Source organism: Fundulus heteroclitus, chromosome 14, assembly GCF_011125445.2.
Source record: "Fundulus heteroclitus isolate FHET01 chromosome 14, MU-UCD_Fhet_4.1, whole genome shotgun sequence".
NCBI lineage: Eukaryota > Metazoa > Chordata > Actinopteri > Cyprinodontiformes > Fundulidae > Fundulus > Fundulus heteroclitus.
In genome coordinates, this window is record NC_046374.1 from 22,612,592 (window position 1) to 22,631,137 (window position 18,546).

Below are 18,546 nucleotides of genomic sequence, written 5' to 3' on the forward strand. Positions count from 1 at the left end.
ACAACCCATGTGAGAGACACATGGGTTGTGTCCCCTTTGGACAAAGGTACAACCCATGTGCCATCTGGCTAGGGTCAGGTTACAGAGGTTTACCTTCCAGTGGGAGAAACCAAAGCAATATGGTTTAGACAAAGCACTTCCATTGAAAGCTTAAACCCAATGGAAAATTTGTGACAAAATCTGAAAAACAAATTGTATTCAACTGAGCTTGAGCTATTTTGTAAGAAAGAATAGGCAACATTTTAATCTCTAAATGTGAAAAGATGGCTGTAATAGCAGCTAAAGGTTGTTCTAAAGTATTGATTCAGGGTGGCTCAATACAAATGAATATCTTAGGGTTTTTTTTGTCTAGAAATATGTGAAAATGTATTTTGCAACATTTTTTATCTACTTTGCATTGGTGTATCCCATACATTTTAAAAATGTATTGTATGTAGAAATTTGCCACATTAGTACAGTTTGACGCATGGTCAGTGAGAAATACGCGGCTGTCGATCGTTCGCTTCTCTACCGACAAAAGGCGGGTCATTGATCAACCAAAACTGCAAAAGTCCAAAATATTAAAGGGATGAAATGACCAGGGCAAAAAAAAAAAAAAAAAAAGCGTATACAAAACAACGACTCCAAGTCTGGAACGGCTACGAAATCCAAACATAAAAGTCTACATTTTGTTTCCTTCAACAATGCAGCACTGGCAACACTTTTTTTTTTTTTGTTGTAGTTGCTACAAACGTGGGAATTTAGTCTGGGGAAAGCCAGACCTAACGTCGGCTGAAACATCAGGGACGCCTGTGAGAAGCATTGGACGTGCCACTTGGAGACCACTAATAGAAGTTCAACGAAAGGGTCATCTGCTCTGACTCCCAAATCACACAGAAAAAACGCGGTGAAACTACTGACGTCTGGGTGGGCGCCAGCTCCGAAGTGGGATCAGATCCGTTTTGAGAGACGGCGGGAGTTCTCCTGACAAGACGGGCCGTGCCGCCGGGTTCTCTTTTTTGCGGCGTGCCAACCTCCGTGTGCTCTTTGGCCCATTAAAAATCAATTATAGGCGTTCAAAGTGACTCTGACTAGCGTACAGCCCGCCCCTGATGAACAACAGCAGAGACAGAGGAAGTGAAAGTGTGCGCATGCATGAGCACATGTGACCCCTCTTAATGCAGTCTACTTTAAACAAACCTGTGCAGTCTGCCTCTCAGGAGGGGTGGCTCATTTTTTACCCATTATTGAAAAGGGAAAGGGAAAGCCGCGCGGAGATAGACTGATTCGTTTCGGAGTGCGTCAAGCGTGGAAAAGCACTCACATTAGCATCATTTAGATTCTGTGCTTTCATAAAAAAAATAAAAAATGTCAGACTTATAGAGCTGGAAATGATTAAAGCGGGGGAATATGCCACATCGCGTTGAGAAACCGAGGTTAATACCAGCTTATTGTGAGGACGGAGCTGTTGTTTGAATGTAAGTGAGACTAAGCGGAGCTCGTCTGCTGGTGGGAACGAACTGCAAATGAAATCCAAAGACGAGAGGTAAAAATTTGCATTTTTTTTCCCCAACTTGCTAGAGAGGACTCTGGGGCGCGCTTCCCAAAGTGTCTCTCACGTCCGCCTACCGATGTGGAAATAAGCGGCGCTGGGATGCTTGTTGTGTTTGGCTGCATTGGAAGAACTCTATCCCAGGAATTTCATGCATTTCAAACCTTTTTGCCCACAAATCTGCCGGGGACACACACACAGACACACACACACACATTCATCTGCTAATCACAAAGAAGTCCGAGCAAACCGCATACCCGTGGTCCCTGGTCACCTTGATCTCCCTGCAAAAGAGAAGAAGAAAAGAACAGAACATGTCTCAGAATCGGAGGGCAAAATATACAGCAACACACGTGGATAAATACAACCAAGCCGAGACTCGCACCAAAGTCGCTCAGGCATAATTCAGAACATATTGATAAAGTGAAATAATACAGGAACCCTCAGCTATTCATTGTGGTTAAGAGTAAAATCACTTATGATAACATGGGATGACATGAATGGGGTATGTGAGAAGGAGAGAAGAAGGAGAGCGGTGGTGTGAGGTTTTTGATGAGAGGGGGGGGTGGAAACCGCATTTATGCCAGATTTATTTGCCCCAGAGATCTTCTGGCCATCTGCCTTTTCTGGGGGTGAATGTCTGTGGGAGGAGGCCGGCTCTGAAGGTTAAAACATTTGGTTTCGAGTCAATCCGTACGCAGACTGCTGTGGCTTTATCGCATTAGAGTTAACCCCAAACAAAAGCGGCCGCCCCGTTGTTTAAAACAAGCAAAGAGAGAATAAACGCTGAGAGGTAAATTAAAACCCTAATGGGTCTAAAATCGGGTAGCACCTTCACGCCGTCTTCTTCAGCTGGGCTTTGGTCCGCAGTAGTATAATAGGCTGAGCGACTTATCACGCACGGATGGGAACTGGGCTCAAAACAAACTTCACTGCAATTTCAAACAAAAACAGTTCCTGGAATTTTTGTCATTTTTCATCGAGCCGTTTTGCCAAAACCAAATTAAATGGGAAAACAGTTGCAAATGACCACGCCGGCAGAACCTTTGTTCGTGCTGGGTGGGGAAAAAAAAAAAAGGTTGTTTTGGGTTTCATTAAACTGCCGATGGAGTAGTTTACACGAGAGGAGCGGACACCGATTTAATCAACGTGGGTCCTGATGCTTGCGGCTTTCAAAACAAATGTTCTACTGTAAATCTGGTAGTGAGAGTCGGCCGTTGTGCTCGTGGAAACGATTTATGCCGCTGGTCAGTGAAAACAGCGAGCATCGTTCTGCACCCTGCCTTAAAAGAAACTAGCCGTTCCCAAGGAGAGCAGTCTGGCACAAAGATGACGACCGTGATCTTCATCTCCTCTGGTCTTTGATTTTAGCTTGGGTTGGAATATGCACGCCGTTTCCTATTGTTTCACACAAGAATCTTAAAAAACTGAAGTCTCAATAAAGTGGTCAATGAACGTCCACAAACTTCCTCGCATTTCTTAGGATTTAATGTGATTGACCGCTGTGAGGCGATGCATAACTGGGATATGGAAGAGGACAGAAACAGCGTTTTTTTTTTTTTTTTACAAATCCAAGATCTGAAAATAAGTCTTTTGGGATACGCCTCTACCTGCGTTGCACATCTACTGAAATCGTCTCTGCCGAAAAGGGCAGGTTTCGCCGGGTTTGATGGTCGTCATCCTGCCGGAAGCTGCGCCTCTTAGCCTCTTAGATATTTTCTCCCAGAATTAACATTTTGTTTAGCGGCATCAATCTTCCCGTTTCTCGTCCGGCTTCCACGTTCCCTTTTGAAGACAAGCACCAGCACAGCGTAGTTTCCGTTCTTTGACCAGAGCACCTTCTTCCACGTGTTTGCTGTGCCGCCTACTTGTCTTGGTGGTGGGACAGGGCTGGTTATGGCTCTCTTCTTCCCACCTGTTCGCAAAAGGCCAGATTTATTGCAGGTCGTGTTTATAGAATCTCCCACCTGAGCTGTGGATCTCTGCAGCTCTGATTAATGCTCGCCTCGCCTGGTCTCTCCGTTAAGGTGGACGCCGGTGTCTTTGAAGGTTTGATGTTGCCCCATTTTCTTTCTATTTTCAGATGATGGACTGAACAGATGTCCGCGAGGTGTCCAAAGCTTTGGGATATCGTTTTCTAAGCTAACCTTGCTCGAAACCTTTCCACAACTTTGTCCCTGACATGTCTAGTGCGTGATTGTTGGTCTCCATGTTATTGCTTGTTCTCTAATGTTCATGAAAAACACATTGATGTTTGTAACAAGAATTTTTTTTTTTTTTAAATGTCATGCTGTGTGATCAGTTTCATAAGGAGCTATAGCCTTTTAAACTTAAATAAATTCAAAACATTCAGGGATTGGATAAATGTTAGAGTTATTCCACAGAACCATGAAAAAAAGCTGTGTGGTTATTTTGCACACTTCATTGTTGTCTTATGGAGCATTGCACATTGAGGCATTTAAGGGTTTCAGCCTCCATGGGACTGTGGCTTTTAACACTCTGTGCTGTGGATTTCTGACCCTTAGAGAGGAATGTTAGCACTGAAACCTAAGGTCGGGTCGACTTAGATTCATATTAAAAGGGAGCAGATGCAGAATTACACTCTCCATAGCCAAATGAATTGCGGCTCAAAATAAAGGGACGTCCTTGGACATCTTTTTTTTTATGGTTTCCACGCCGCTCACTCTATTTGAAAACTGAAAAATATATAAAAAATGTTCCTTTTTTTTTACCCAATAGGAGCTTTTATAATTTAGACTAAAGCAGTTGCTACTGAAAACTACCAAATTAGTACAACCTAAAACCCTTCAACTATATCTAGACATAATGTCATCTCGTAAAAAAAGAAAAGATGCAACTTTTGATTTTCAACTCCATATATGCATAGTTTAAATTAAAAATGTGTTTACTCAGGGAGAAAAGGAAAGAAAACATTGCTTGGTTGTTTTGATTAGCAATAATGTAAACTAGACAGATGTTCAACACAATTTTCATAACATGACACATTCATAACATGAGCTGCTGAATCTTAGAAAAAAATAGATTCAATTAAGGCATTTTCTACTAAAAGGTTGTATTATATCACCACCAAGACATCCTACTCTTTAAGCTGCCTTTGGCTGTCCATTCGGGATATATCACCAGTGGAGCAACCCATTTCCCCACACAGATGTGAGCTTTCAGAAATGACCACAGGAAGTGTGGAATGGAAATTCACAGGGTTGATATACCTTCATAAATGCTAAAACATCTGCGGGCGTAGACAGATGTCAAAAACTAAACGTTAGCTATTTTTAAGTTTTAAAAAATGGCCATCTAGCCACTGTTTCACATCACAACAACCTCTTTGGTTTATCTTCCAAGCATTAGCACGACTGAGCAAAGGAGAAGCTCTCATTTCAGACATCTATAACTCAAATCAGAATAAGAGATGGGCTCGTTTTTGGTTAAATGTTAAACCAGGTTGTTAATATATTAGTAGATCATGGTGGGCACCGTCTGACTGCAGACTGCATGACATAGTGGAGACAGTCGGGTCCAATTTCCAAGTCAACCTGATGTGAAACCTCCCTAAATCTAAGGTGGTCCTGATGTCAAAACAGCAGTGAAACCCTCACTTTTTGGGATTTTGGAAAAAGAATAAAAGTTTCATAATCATTGAACTGGGTTTTCGAGGATTCTTTCCAGTTTGGGTTATATCAAAGTGTTTTAGATGCTTTGTTAACGTTTTGGATGTAACAGGTGTCTCTAGTAGATTAGATTATGAGTCTCAAGAGATTTTTCTGTATAAATAAAAGATTAATGGTAAATATGTTGAACTACAGATAATCAAATGCATCCCAGGCTGATTAAAAAAGTGAAACAGCCCTTTGGTTAAGTTTCGATAGGAAGCAGATGACTAATTTAGCATTTTCGGTGTTCACAGATCATTTGTTTTTCTCCTTTTTCACTTTTAGCCTTATTTTTCAACGAAGTACCAAACCTACACAAACATTTGTGAGATGAACATTTGTGAGATGAATTTAAAAATAGGGGCACTTCTTCAATGCTAATGTAACAGAGTTGTAAGCTAGCTGGACAAAGCTTTCATTAATCAATGTGCAAGAGATAACAGCAACTATTTTCTTTTACAATTACAACAGTCTCAACCCTAAATGCAGGGTGTCGATCTTAAAGCACCACTAGCAAAAGCAATAATCTGTTTATATCTATTTTATTTTCATTTGTAGAGCAATTAGGGGCAAATGGCTCTCTCTACTTTAGCTTTAGCACAGCTAGCCAACTGCTGTTTTGTTTTAAACAAAAAATGTAAGCTCTTTCATTCAGACCATTGCCAAAACACGAGAGAAATAATCAATATACCAACAGAAACATGTAAAATTACTCACTTTTTCACCCTGTGGACCTGGAGGACCCTAAAAGGAGACAGGAAAAGGTTGTTTAAATAACTTTTTCAAATAGAAGTAAAACAACAAATAGTGCTTAGTATGAGTCTTATTTTTTAAATTCCAAACAAAGACTTAACTTGGAGTACTTGAAATGCAACAAAATGTTACAAATATGATTTAGTCACTAAAGAGAAGCCAGAGAAGCCAAAAACATCCAATGTGTGGAAAAGTATTATTACAGTTCAAACTTTTTCCCATTATGTCTTGTTACAATGATACACAGATATTGTAAGGGGGAACATAAATCATACCTGATTTTAAAAGTGTTTCAGAGAATACGAATGTGACAAAAAAAAAATCAGCATCTGGATTTAGACCAGTTTTATGCTGATACCTGTTATTGCAATCCAATAAAAAACTAATTTGCATCATAAATCACCTAATTAGTACAGAGTACACATTTCTGTAATTTAATCTCTGCATCAATCCAGTTGTCCTGTGAAGGCCTCAGGGGTTTGTTAGAGAACATTAGAGAAGAAATGGCATCATGAGGACCGAGGATCACAGCAGAGAGGTCAGAGAGAAAGCTAAAAGCAGAGTTAGGTTATAAAACAATATCCCAAGCTTTAAACGTCTCAAAGAGCAGCGCTTGGTTCAACGCCTGAAAAATGAGAGAGGATGGCGCCTCCTATGAAGACAACGCTGTCTCCCTAACCGAACAACCAGGGGATGAACAACATTCATCAGAGAGCGCCGTACCACTGCAGGGGCTGCAGAAACCCACAGCTCATGTGGGAGATTTTCTATAAAGAACTGCTAGATGCACACTTCACAAATCTGGCCTTTATGGAGGAGTAGCAAGAAGAAGGAATCTGCTGTTAAAAATAAACAATACAAAAACTCCCGTTTGCTGTGTCCCTTACATCCAGTTCAGGAGACGCAACCAAAGTGGAAAATGGTAACATTGAACTTTTTTTTGGCCTATTTTTAATACGCTATGTGTCGCAAATCAATTCCACATTGACCTGAACCCACAATATCCGCCATAAAACGCGGGGAAGCTGGTAACAGGTGATGGGAAGAAGAATGGAGTTTATATCTTAACAATTCAGGAAGAAAACTAGGAATTGGCCAAAAAGTTCACCTCCCAGCAACCCTAAACATACGGCCAGTGCTACAATGGGACGGTTTAGGTCAAAGCTTGTTGATTTGTGGGAATGGCCTAGTCAAAGCCCAGACCTAAATCCAGTTGAGAATATTTGACACAACTTGTAATTTGACATTCAGAGTCTTATTCCTGATTTAGATTGAGCCATTTTGCAAGGAACAATGAGCAAAATGTTCAATCTCTAGATGGCTAAAGTTGGTTGATACATTGTGTATTCTTTAATTTATATATATATATATATATATATATATATATATATATATATATATATATATATATATATATATATATATATATATATAAAACATGCATCATTTTCTTTACACTTCTCAGTTTTGACACAAAATCTATACAAAGATGTCTAGGTTTGTGGTCAAACTATGCAATAAAGCTTATGAGGTAGAAATACTTTTGCAAGGCACTGCAGTTCAGTGTCTATCAAGGTCAGAGAAATGTGGTCGCCACGTCTCTTTATCCATAAACTAAGAAGGAGACAGAGTTTAGCTGGAATCCGCCGTGTGCACTTTCAGGCATCTTTTTTTCTAGGATTTAATTAAAATCCACTGTCACAGACTGGCAAGCAGTACCTAGCGTACTGTAGACAGTAGGACTTATAAAAACATACAATTAAAACATAAAACAGACCCAAATCAAGTCAATGTTTACTTGGAGGATTAGATCCAACAATCACCCGACCAAATACTGGCAAGCATGAGTCGAAACGCAGTGTGCACTGGAGGAAGACGGCTTTCTTTTTATTGCACAAAGCAGCTCTGCCTCCAGCTTGCCAGTCAGACGACAGCAGCTCCAGGCAGGGTGGCTTCTGCAAACGCTCAGGGTCAAAAGAGACAATTTGACAATGAGCAGCGCATCCATATGGATGGGTACTTTAAAACAATAACTTTAGCAGTCAGGCGGAAAGGTGAAGCCCACGTTGGGCTCTTTTCCTGCTCTAAGGTTAAAGATTTGGGGAGAAAAAAAAAAAAAAAAAAGATGCTGACTTTGCATTTTGATTTCTCACTTTTGAGACAGTGATGTACAGAAACTTTTGGTAACGAAAAGCCGCCGTTTCATCTGCATTTGAATATTCAAATGAAAAAAAATTAGTTAAGGGCGGTACAGTTGCCAGCAGCGCAATCCAGTTGACTGTATCACTTAATTTGATGACATTAATGTGATTCCCTTGCTTGGATGATGTTCCCTTGAATCAATAGACCAGCGACCCAGAATTGCAAGCTTATAGATACAGACAGGCTTGAGATGCACTGGCACACAGCTACGCAGACTAGAAGTGAAATGCAGAGGTAGCTCAGCAGTCTCTCGCTGCCAGTTTCCAACAGGCTGCTCAGGGGGAGAAGACCTCCGTGGCCAGGTTTCTGCCTGTTCTCTGCCACTGCAAATTATTTTCATGCTCAGCTATCCATCTCTAGCTTTTTTGGGTGTATATATATATATATATATATATATATATATATATATATATATATATATATATATATATATATATATATATATATATATATATAGAGAGAGAGAGAGAGAGAGAGAGAGAGAGAGAGAGAGAGAGATAGATAGATAGATAGATAGATAGATAGAGATATATATAGATATATAGATATATATAGATATATATATATAGAGGTGTTCAGGTTTAAACGAGCGGATTTTAAATGCAGCTTAAAACACCCGAATGCTCTCCATGAGGTGGTCCCGCTGCTCTGTAATTAAGCCGCTACATAAAGAGCAACAGCAACCCTTGTAAACATGAAATGCATTATTGTAAAAAAAAAACAAAAAAAACAACAACAATGTTTCCGATCGCGGTTTCTCTGGGTAGGAATAGCAGAGCCAACATGTTGAAGTCAAATGGACCTTTTACATTTATATTGATGCTGAGGCGTTCCAAAAAAAAAAAAAACAGCTAACTGGGTTTCGGGTGTTTTCCTCAAACACTGGCTGGAGCGTCAGCCTCTACCTGGCCATGGAAACTGGCTTTGACACGATGAAAGGCAAAAAGACAGGCTGTTGTTGCAAACCTGTGTATTTCTGCTGCACACAAGCACAAACACACACAAACTAAATACTGCCATCCGAGGAAAGCAGATCCGAAAAGCTTCTCGGCTAGTGTTGGCCTGTTGATGGACAGACATGGCAGGAAAAAAGTCTTTGTTGTTCTACCACCACAAAGGTGAACATGTGGAGTTTGTTAAAGGACATAAACCATGCGCTGTTGTCAAATACAACCAACAACAACACACCTTCAGCTGGGATGGCATGAAAGCAAATATGAAGGCAACCAATTTGTAAAAAAAACGCTTGATGCATACTGTTAATGACGGTGGGGGATCTGTTACGCTTTGGGCTGTTTCCCGTAAAAAAAAAAAAAAAAAAAGGCCATGGATAACGTGTTATAGTTTATGGCATAATGACCTCTTAAATATAAGGACTCTTTGAATAAAAGTCTGCAAGAGTCACGGGGTCATCAATAGGCCCTTTAAGGGCAACATTTTAAAACAAATGACGCATATATGCATATATGGCAACTTTACAACACCGCCCACAATAATTAAAAAAAAGTGTAAGTTGTACAATGGGTACAGCAGCACACTGACATTTTATATGTATGCCAACACTCCTGCGAAGGCAAAAATAAATAAATAAGATACTATTCTGCCTTTGAGCTCAAGTTCCCGTCTGCAGAGCAATCAAACATATAAAAAGAAAAGCCAGAACAACTAGTGGGACATTAGTTTATTGTGGCCAATTATGTGCCTTGACTACTTTAATTCACACTTTACTGAACTTAGACACACCTCGCTATCAGCTTTTCCAACTTGTGCACAACACAAGTGTCCATCTTCCTACTTAAATGTCAGAAAGGGCTTGTTTTACTGAAATCTGTCTGCAGCACTTGAGGCTCTCCGACGCTGAAAATCAGCTGAGCAGCTGCCTTCTGCTACCCCAACGATGACGAGGCTCACGCTTAGAAGAGGTCGCACTGCAAAAACGGAACTAAAAATGAGTCAGATTTTCTTGAACTTAGTGTATTTGTCCTTGATTTGAGCAGGTAAATAAGATTATCTGCCAATGGAATGAGTATTTTGACCCCTAAAATAAAATAATTAGATATATTGCACTTGAAGTAAGATGATGGAGATGAGTTGTTCCTATTTTAAGTGCAAAAATCTTATTCCATTGGCAAATCATCTTATTTGCATGCTAAAGTCAAGGACAAATGCACTCATTTTAAGAAAATTCAACTTATTTTTAGTTTCATTTTTGCAGTGCGGGAGCTTCCAGTCTTTGCAGCCAAGGACAAGTTGCCTTCAGATAACAGGCAGGAAACTTTGACTCCTTTGATCACTTTTTAAATCTCATCTTTTTTTTTCCCCCAATGACATTTAACAGGATGAGCAGAGAGTTTTGTTTCATTTTCTTCTTACTGTGTTTTGTGTTTGGATTTTTCCGGTCACAGCATTTGTTTCAGGCAGCTTTAAAATGCTATTTTGTGCCACACTTTGGTTCACTTGATGTTGATTTAAGTTGCAAGTGCAAAAAAAAAAAAAAACGATGAGATGGGGGTGTCCAGTACAACTACGGGTCTTAAAGTGCAAATAAAAATAGAGAAGAAGAAAGCAGTCGTGTTCTCCATGTCTTTCGCTTGGCTGCAAACAGCACGAACCCAAGACTGCTCAGACTTGACAGCTTGATTTTTACAGAGCCTGGATTTCGGACAGTTGGCCGACGACAGCCTGGATGTTCCTGTTCTGTTTGGGTCTGTAGCATAAGGTATCCATTTCTCCCAGACAGTGCATGTTTCCACTGCTCAATGGCCCGTCGCAGACGCCTCGCAGTCCTGAGAAACCTCGCCTGCCTCTGGACAAGATGAACATAATCCTTGCATTTTGTCCAGTACAGTCATTAACTGTATTTGTGCATTAACTCCTGTTACATTTGAGAATTTCTCCAGATTTCTTCATCTTTGTATTACTTATGAATTGGTGAATAGAAATATGCTTGCATCCCAAACCTTAATTACCTCAATGAGTAATTTTCAAACAAGTCAGACGACTAATCCTTAGAACTATGGGTTTTACGGACATTTCCAGTTTAATATAACTTTATTAACTTTTGTGCTCATAACCAGCCTGACATTTTCTCTACTGTCCAAAACTTTAACCTTGTTTTATTAGAACTGGAACAACCAAGATCAGATCTGTCTTTCAAGCTCTGTTACTCTGTCATTTTGAATTGACACTTATATTGATAATTAAAAAACAAGAAAATTGCATCAGTCCACAAAGCATTTCCTGGCCGGAGTTCATTTGTCTCCATATTCTTTATGACCGAAAGCTTTTTTTTCCACCTGTTTATTATACTAGTCATCGTTTGCACATCATTTGCAGGCAACACCCACTGGAGCTTTTCCAAAAGCTTTAAGCAGGTACTATCAAAGCCCTTTATAGAGGGTATTAAAATAACTCTCCTGGGAGAAGATTTCAAAGGAGCCAACTGTACTTCAGAGGAATCTCTACTTGTCAAACCATCGCTTTGGCTTCTTGGTGTCAGCCCCCCCCCCCCCATCCCTCCCCTCCACGAGGGTTTCTAATCAGCACCTGTGTTTGGTTTTCTCATCTTCTTAAAGATTCAACACCGACTCCTCTTCGTAAGCAGCATCCTGCCAGCAGATCCTCTGCAGCTCACGCTTACTTTTCTGTTTGATCAAACTTAGTTGTTTTGCATTTGAAACTTTATTGAAACGAACTCACTTTTTAGCAGAGAGAGATGTGTAAACTATTAGTTCTTTTGTGGGAAATCATCATAAAGAGCCGTTAAAAGATTTTTTTGCATTCATGGTAATCTGTTTTTAGGGAGTGCGTCTCCTGTTTAACAGCTACTAAACAGTATTTAGGTTTGAGGAACTTTGAAGACTTGCCGTATAATGGTCTTCAAACAACAAGCACTAAACAGTCCGGGATGTGGACACCAATGAAATCCTTTATGAAAAATAAAAACCTATCTATGCTGCGGTGACACCGTTTCCTACCTCGCCTTTTATGACGGCATGTCTAAAAATGTTTTTTTCCCCACTTCATCTAAAAGTGAAGAATGAAAAATGTTGTTAAATACCGAGAAATACTGAGTATGCCGCTTATAAGCAGAGAAAGTTACATTGCTGTCAGAGTTGCCAGATCTTGCGAGAGAAACAAGCGACCAGCTCTATGAAAACAAGCCCAACAAGTGACCCGCAGCCCTGCAGTACGGAGATTGTTTCTATTCAGTAAAAATGCACGTATTTAGTACAGTATTTTCTAACTTTTGTCAATGGGTGGGGGTGGGGGGGGGGTGCTGCTGACAGATATTCCTGCCAGCTCATGTCATCTGTGACGCAGCAGGAGCACAAGCAGGTCACGCAATAGCACTTGTCGTGCAGTGCAATAACCAGGAAAAGGGGGTTCTATCAGAAAAATAAGCCACTTCACATTCAAAAGCAATCCCTAAAAAAAAAGCACATCCCGCCACTCAATTTACAAGGAACTTTAGAGGAAAGACAAGCCAAAAGTCGCTTGTAATGATGGGACTTGGCAACGCTGATTGCGGCGACGCCAGGTCTTTTCAATACTACGAAAGCTCCCGAGTCGTCATGTAACTCAAGCTGGTAACAGGATGAACACACAGTTCCCATCATTCCACAGGGTTAGCACATCTGGCTAAAGGTTACTTAGCATTAGCCAGGCTGGAAGACGGAGGAAAACATAATACTGTTGTTATCTCCATGTGGTGGAAAAAAAAAAAACCTGGCATAGCTTAGCATAGCTTGCTCAGTTAACAGCTCCAAAATGTAGCCAAATGTAAAGCTCTGTGTTCTTTAAATGCTAATTTTTTTTCCCCCTCATTGACTCCTGCTTGTGTCTGAAAGGCTGCATTTGACTGACAATCAGAAATCGAGGACTTTTCATTACAGTGGTAACAGATTTCACTGGAAATGTTATTATAGTAATGATTAAAGCTGGTCATTGGTTTACCCTGACACGGCTGTCTCTAAGAACAGAACACCTGAGACTAGACATAAAAGTTTTCCAAACTTAATCGACATCTAGAGTTTCAACCTGTTTGCCTCAAATGTTCGGAGAACTGGAGAAGCTCCAGCTCTGCGCGGTAAAATGTTACTCCAAGGATGAAAACAAAATGAGGAATCGTGTCCAATAAAATCTAAGCTAAGAGCACAGAAAAAGATCCAAGACCCCAATTTGACAGATCGGCCAGATCCATCCTGATGCAACCACCCACTACCCAAAAAACATCTCATGGTTTTTTTGCAGTAAACATGAAAATCCTTACCAACTCAAGGAGATGTTACAGAGAGCTTGACTGCAGTGGCTTTATCTTTGTTCAGACTGTTTACACGTAAAATGTGAAGGCAAGTTATTATTTTATAAAAAGGAGACACTTTTCAAAACCACGTCTTTATTGTTTCTGCCAAACTCACTTTGTTTACTGCTGGGAAAAGGAAACTCATATTTTTCCTTTCAGCAATGCAAGCCAAATTTTTACTGAATACCCTATTTCAAAGTCACGTTTTTTTTCTAAAACCAGAGGCTTCCTATGACAATGAAACGTTCCATTTTGCGCTGGTGAAACGTGTTTTCGGGGCACATTTCTCGCATATGGCTGTCTAGCTTTTTTGGATTTCGATATACATTTGGTGTCATCGTCAATCTTCCAAAAGAAACCAAAAAAAAAGCATTAAACTGGGGATTTAACCAAGAGGGAAGCTCTGAAAATAAAATTCCTAATTGCTCATAATCTACGGCTTGCTGAATTGGTTTCCTATTTTGTAGAGGAAATATCCATCCCCTAACCCCATGACCCTTATAACGAGGGAAAGGGGACAATTAAAGGGTTTTGATACCACTAAAAAATGTAATGCATTATTTAAGGTTAGTCAACTCCAACAGTCTTTCTATCCCTTTTTAGAAAATAGTGACGCTCAGATTTCAGGAATCCCCAGCTTTGATACAACATAACTGGTGAACGTAATACCTATTAAATCTTCCAGCAACAAACAACATCTCTTCATACATTTTGCCGTTTTTATTAACAACATCCATGTCTTTGTTTAATGCCGAACGTATGAAAGGTTCTCAGTTCCTGCAACACGTCTTTAAAGAAACTGAACATGTAATTCCACATTTACTTTTGTGTTCGTTCTTGCATTTGAACTATTTCCAAAGTCCCATTAAAGTTTAGCACCATCGTTTTCCAGACAATCTTTAAGTCTGAGACGGGTTGGGTGTTTTTGGTTGCATGTGTTCCTTTGAATAAAGAGGTTGTTGGGCGCAAAGCTGCAGCAGTAAATTCACTCACTGATATTCAGCAGACTGGGTAATGACGAGAAAACCCCGACGTGATACAATCCATAACAGAACATCTCATGCTCGTGATGCTGTCAGGATTTATTGTGGATCACTGGAACAAAATGAGAATCTACTTTTCATTTCCAGTGATCCATGGGTATCTTTTCATTTCAAGCCAAATCCTGACCGTGGTCTCCTGTAGAAGTCCTGAATGGGCTCTTAGAATAAAAGAGAGGAGGAAACCTCTGCCACCTTTGAGAGTCGACCATGGGAGAAAAATGCAAGGGTTTGTGGGAAAACCATGGAAAAGGCGAGGGGAACATCAGCCAAAACCTCAAACGACGTGGAGAACACTGTCCTACAAATCTGACAATGTCACTTACATCACTTCATATTAAACCAGAGAAGCATGTGATGTTCAGTGAAAAGATTCTGGCATGGAAATCCGTTTCTGATGTGCCTTCTGCTAAGCTAGTTACACTGGCAACACATTTATTGTAGAGTAATAAATGTAGAATTTCACTGCTGTTTTAAAGTACACCACTGTCATTTTGTAAATGTGCTATTATTGTATCGTCCCGTATTACCATTTTTCTATGAAAATGAAAGTTCTGCTCATTTTCACAAGGCTTCATAAGCTGCATTTTATGTCAAAGTTATTAAACGTCACATACTTACTCCTTTAGTTAAGATGGATTAACAGGTCACTAATGCCTTTCAATGACAAACTTAGTAAAAGCAGCACCGTGTAAGTTTTGACCAAAGCATTAGTATAATTTGAGATATATTAAAGTAGGGCTGGATGATAATTTAATAACGATATATATCGATCTATAGACGTATGGTTCAATATAAAAATCAGGGATCAATAAAAAGTTCAATAAAAAAAAACAGTGCATTTTAGCCTATCATGTAGGTTAATACTACAGTCATTACATCCTCCCAACCAATCACAAACCCAGGAAAGCGCCATCAGCCTTCAGAGAGTTCAGGGAGCACTTGTTCTTTTTTCTTTTTTTACACTTACAGTTTTTGTAAAAAGTTGGTTGAATAAAGGGTTGAGTTTGAATCCGTTTATTTAAAAATAGGTAATCAAGCAACAGCATAAATGGCCAGGGCTGCATTTAAAATGTATATTTTTAATTTTTTAGATTACTATCGATATCGATCAATATGATTTCTATTTTATACATATGCTTTTTTTCTATACCATCCAGCCCTATATTAAAGAGTAACTGACCCCCGTCTGCAATAGCAACCAATAACAATATTGGTTTGAAATTAAGTGCAAGGCCGCCGTTTAACCCCAGGAGGGCACTGCACTGACGATTTTAGACACAAAAGCAGGATTTAAAGAAATGTTCTGTAAATTGTCATAAATAATCACTAGAATATGTAGACGGCACTACAGAACGACCATGTCAACAGTTAATTAGCAAGAAAAAAATAAGCTGATTTGAGGGCGAGTTACCCTTTAAAGGATTTTTCAGGTCAATGTGCAGAACTGATGCTTCGTGCGAGCTCATTCTGGGTTGCAGCAGTCTAACCTCAGACTGCTGTAACTTTTTTCAACTTAAAACACGTCGATCTAAATCCTGTTCAGTCAGAGTGCAACAGTTGGACACCGCGCGAGAAAAAAAGTTCTGCCGCGACGTTGTGGCGAGAACAAGCAGGGAGACCTCCCGTGGCGAAGAGACTAAAACGACACAGTTCGCTGTGGGAGTGAGGAAAAAAAATGGACCTGATCTCGTGGATTATGTAGCAAAGTAAAGTTTTTTTTTTTTTTTTTTTTGTTGCCTCGATCTTTTCACAGAGTAATGGCAGCGCCATGTGGGCACCGTGTTGTGACCTTGGCAGCAAGGCCTCAGTAAATCGTCTCCCCCTGAAATGTTTGTGACGTTTGTTTGTTTGTTATGGCGATTGTATTGAAACAACAATTTCCCTCTGGGATTATTAAAGTATTTCTGATTCTGATTCTGAAAGTAATTTGGGCTAAATTCCCTGCTACGCCGCGTGGATACCAGGTGATCAGCGACCAAAACTATTTCTCTGGGCTTTCCATTGAAGGTTTCTTTACCAAATTCATCCAATGTCATGTTTAGCTGCGATATCAATACTTGTCTGCCTGGAAGCAAATCATTTTTTTCTTCCACTGTTGGGCTGAGGTGTTGTAGAAATATTTAAAGGCACTTCTTCATATTAGCAAGAAATACAAAATGCCAAAATTTTGTTCAGCTGAATGGACTCTGCTAATTAATTGTGATGGTGTTTTTGGAGAGAACACTCGTGAGTCAAGTCAAACCAAAAACCCACCCATGGCTTTTATAGTCAGATGCTTATTTCCCCCAAAATAACAGCCACACATTCACTGGGAAGCTTTTTAGAGATATTTAAAGAGGTACAAGGATGATGGAAAACGTAATGAAATTTGTTTTTGGTTTTTTTCCCCCCAATTGGGCTTTTTTATTTGCTCTATTCCCCATGTTTCTTATTTCCAACATATTTGTTTTTTAGCAGCGCCGGTGCTGTTGGAGTGCAATTCCAGGAACCACTCATACCAAATTACAAGTTACAAAACACCCCATTTCTGTCAGCGCAAATCAAAATTGTCTCACGTTCCTCTCCTACCGTAACGCGCCGCGAGCATAATGGACGAAAGCTCGGCAGAGCTGGCCTAACTTAACAACGGCAGGCGTAGGGGGCTGGCTTGCGTCCACATCTTTGGCTGTTGTCGACACGAGCAAAATCATTTCTCTCGGGTTTGGCCGAGAAGCGAAGGCTTTTGTACAAGTCTTTGTGCAGCAATCCACATAATCCAACGAGATACAAAACGTCAGTAACAACGGGATCTGCATGTGACCTCTGTCTGGCTGCAGTCGTATTAGTTTTTCATCATGGCGACCGGTTAAACTTATCGAGGTCCTAGGGTAAGCAGTCCATCAAACAGAGCTCGCATCCTCTCCGGAGAAGCTGGGCCAAATGGGCTGGCGGCCGTTTCTGTAGCCCAAGCTGCCGGCCACATGGATCCAATCATCTCACCCTGAGGCGCTGGCATCTCTAAAGGCCCCGGCCAAAGAAACGTCTGCTTTTAGAACCTTCACAGCTCCCTCTCACGTGGCTACCTGATATTAATAAACATGCGCGTACACAGGGAGTTAAGCTAAGTAATCTTGCATGCGCCCGGCGTCGACAGGGAAGGAATGAGGGAAGAAGGGGCAGGTGAGGGACGCCGATCACCGTCAAGAGGCTAAAGGGCCAAAGCGAGGGTCTGGAAGGGGCGAGCCACACTTCAAACAGTTCAAAGATACATTGTGTTTGTCATACAGTGAAACGAAAAGACGGGTTTAGGTTTTACAAGAGCCTGGAGAACGGTTTAACTTGGCAGTGTTTTTAGAAATGTGCTTTTTCTGTTACACGTTGGCTGAGAGAACTGAAAGTAGCTTTTAAAACCATGGAGGGCCTCGCATTGTTATCGTATCCTCTGATTCGCTGCACTGAAAGCTCAGTTGTTATCCCCGTCCATGTTTCCACAAGAAAGCAGAAAGGCAATATCCAGACAAAATGGTAATACATAAAAACGGAGTAGGCCGATACGGGCACACGGCACAACGCTGCAGTTTGTGCAGGCGACTGATGTGCAGATGTGCGGTAAGTCCTCTCTGCCCGTATGTGGGAGATCCTAAAACTGCTGTAACACGGTTTCCTATCTCGTCAGGAATTATGAAAAATGCAAAACAGAGTCTAAACATCAGAAAATTCAATCAATTTTGAGGTAAAATCAAGTCCTGCCATGTCTTGGAAGCATGTGTGTCGCTTCTGACATTTTCTGAAGTGTATACTGACATCAATGTGGGGGAATTCACAGTGTTCTGCTGTGTCATTAAGTAGCCACTATATATATATATATATATATATATATATATATATATATATATATATATATAAATAAATCTATATAGATAGATAGATAGATAGATAGATAGATAGATAGATAGATAGATAGATAGATAGATAGATAGATAGATAGATAGATAGCTACTTCTGTGTCAAAATAAACCAAACAACCAGGAAAGTTACAAGTTAATAAACCCACAAACTGAT

At 40.2% G+C, this 18,546-nt stretch overlaps 1 protein-coding gene across 15 annotated transcripts in view; it reads right to left on the reverse strand.

The window, feature by feature from the left end:
- Positions 1-18,546, reverse strand: part of LOC105927933 (collagen alpha-1(XXV) chain) — a 242,659-nt gene that overhangs the window by 81,404 nt on the left and 142,709 nt on the right. For all 15 annotated transcript variants that reach the window (XM_036146555.1, XM_036146565.1, XM_036146553.1 and 12 more), the window contains exons 5-6: positions 5,920-5,946; positions 1,789-1,815 (exon numbers count right to left, since the gene is read on the reverse strand). In XM_036146555.1, the coding sequence (XP_036002448.1) occupies positions 1,789-1,815; positions 5,920-5,946 (54 nt within the window). The remainder of the gene's footprint in view (positions 1-1,788; positions 1,816-5,919; positions 5,947-18,546) is intronic.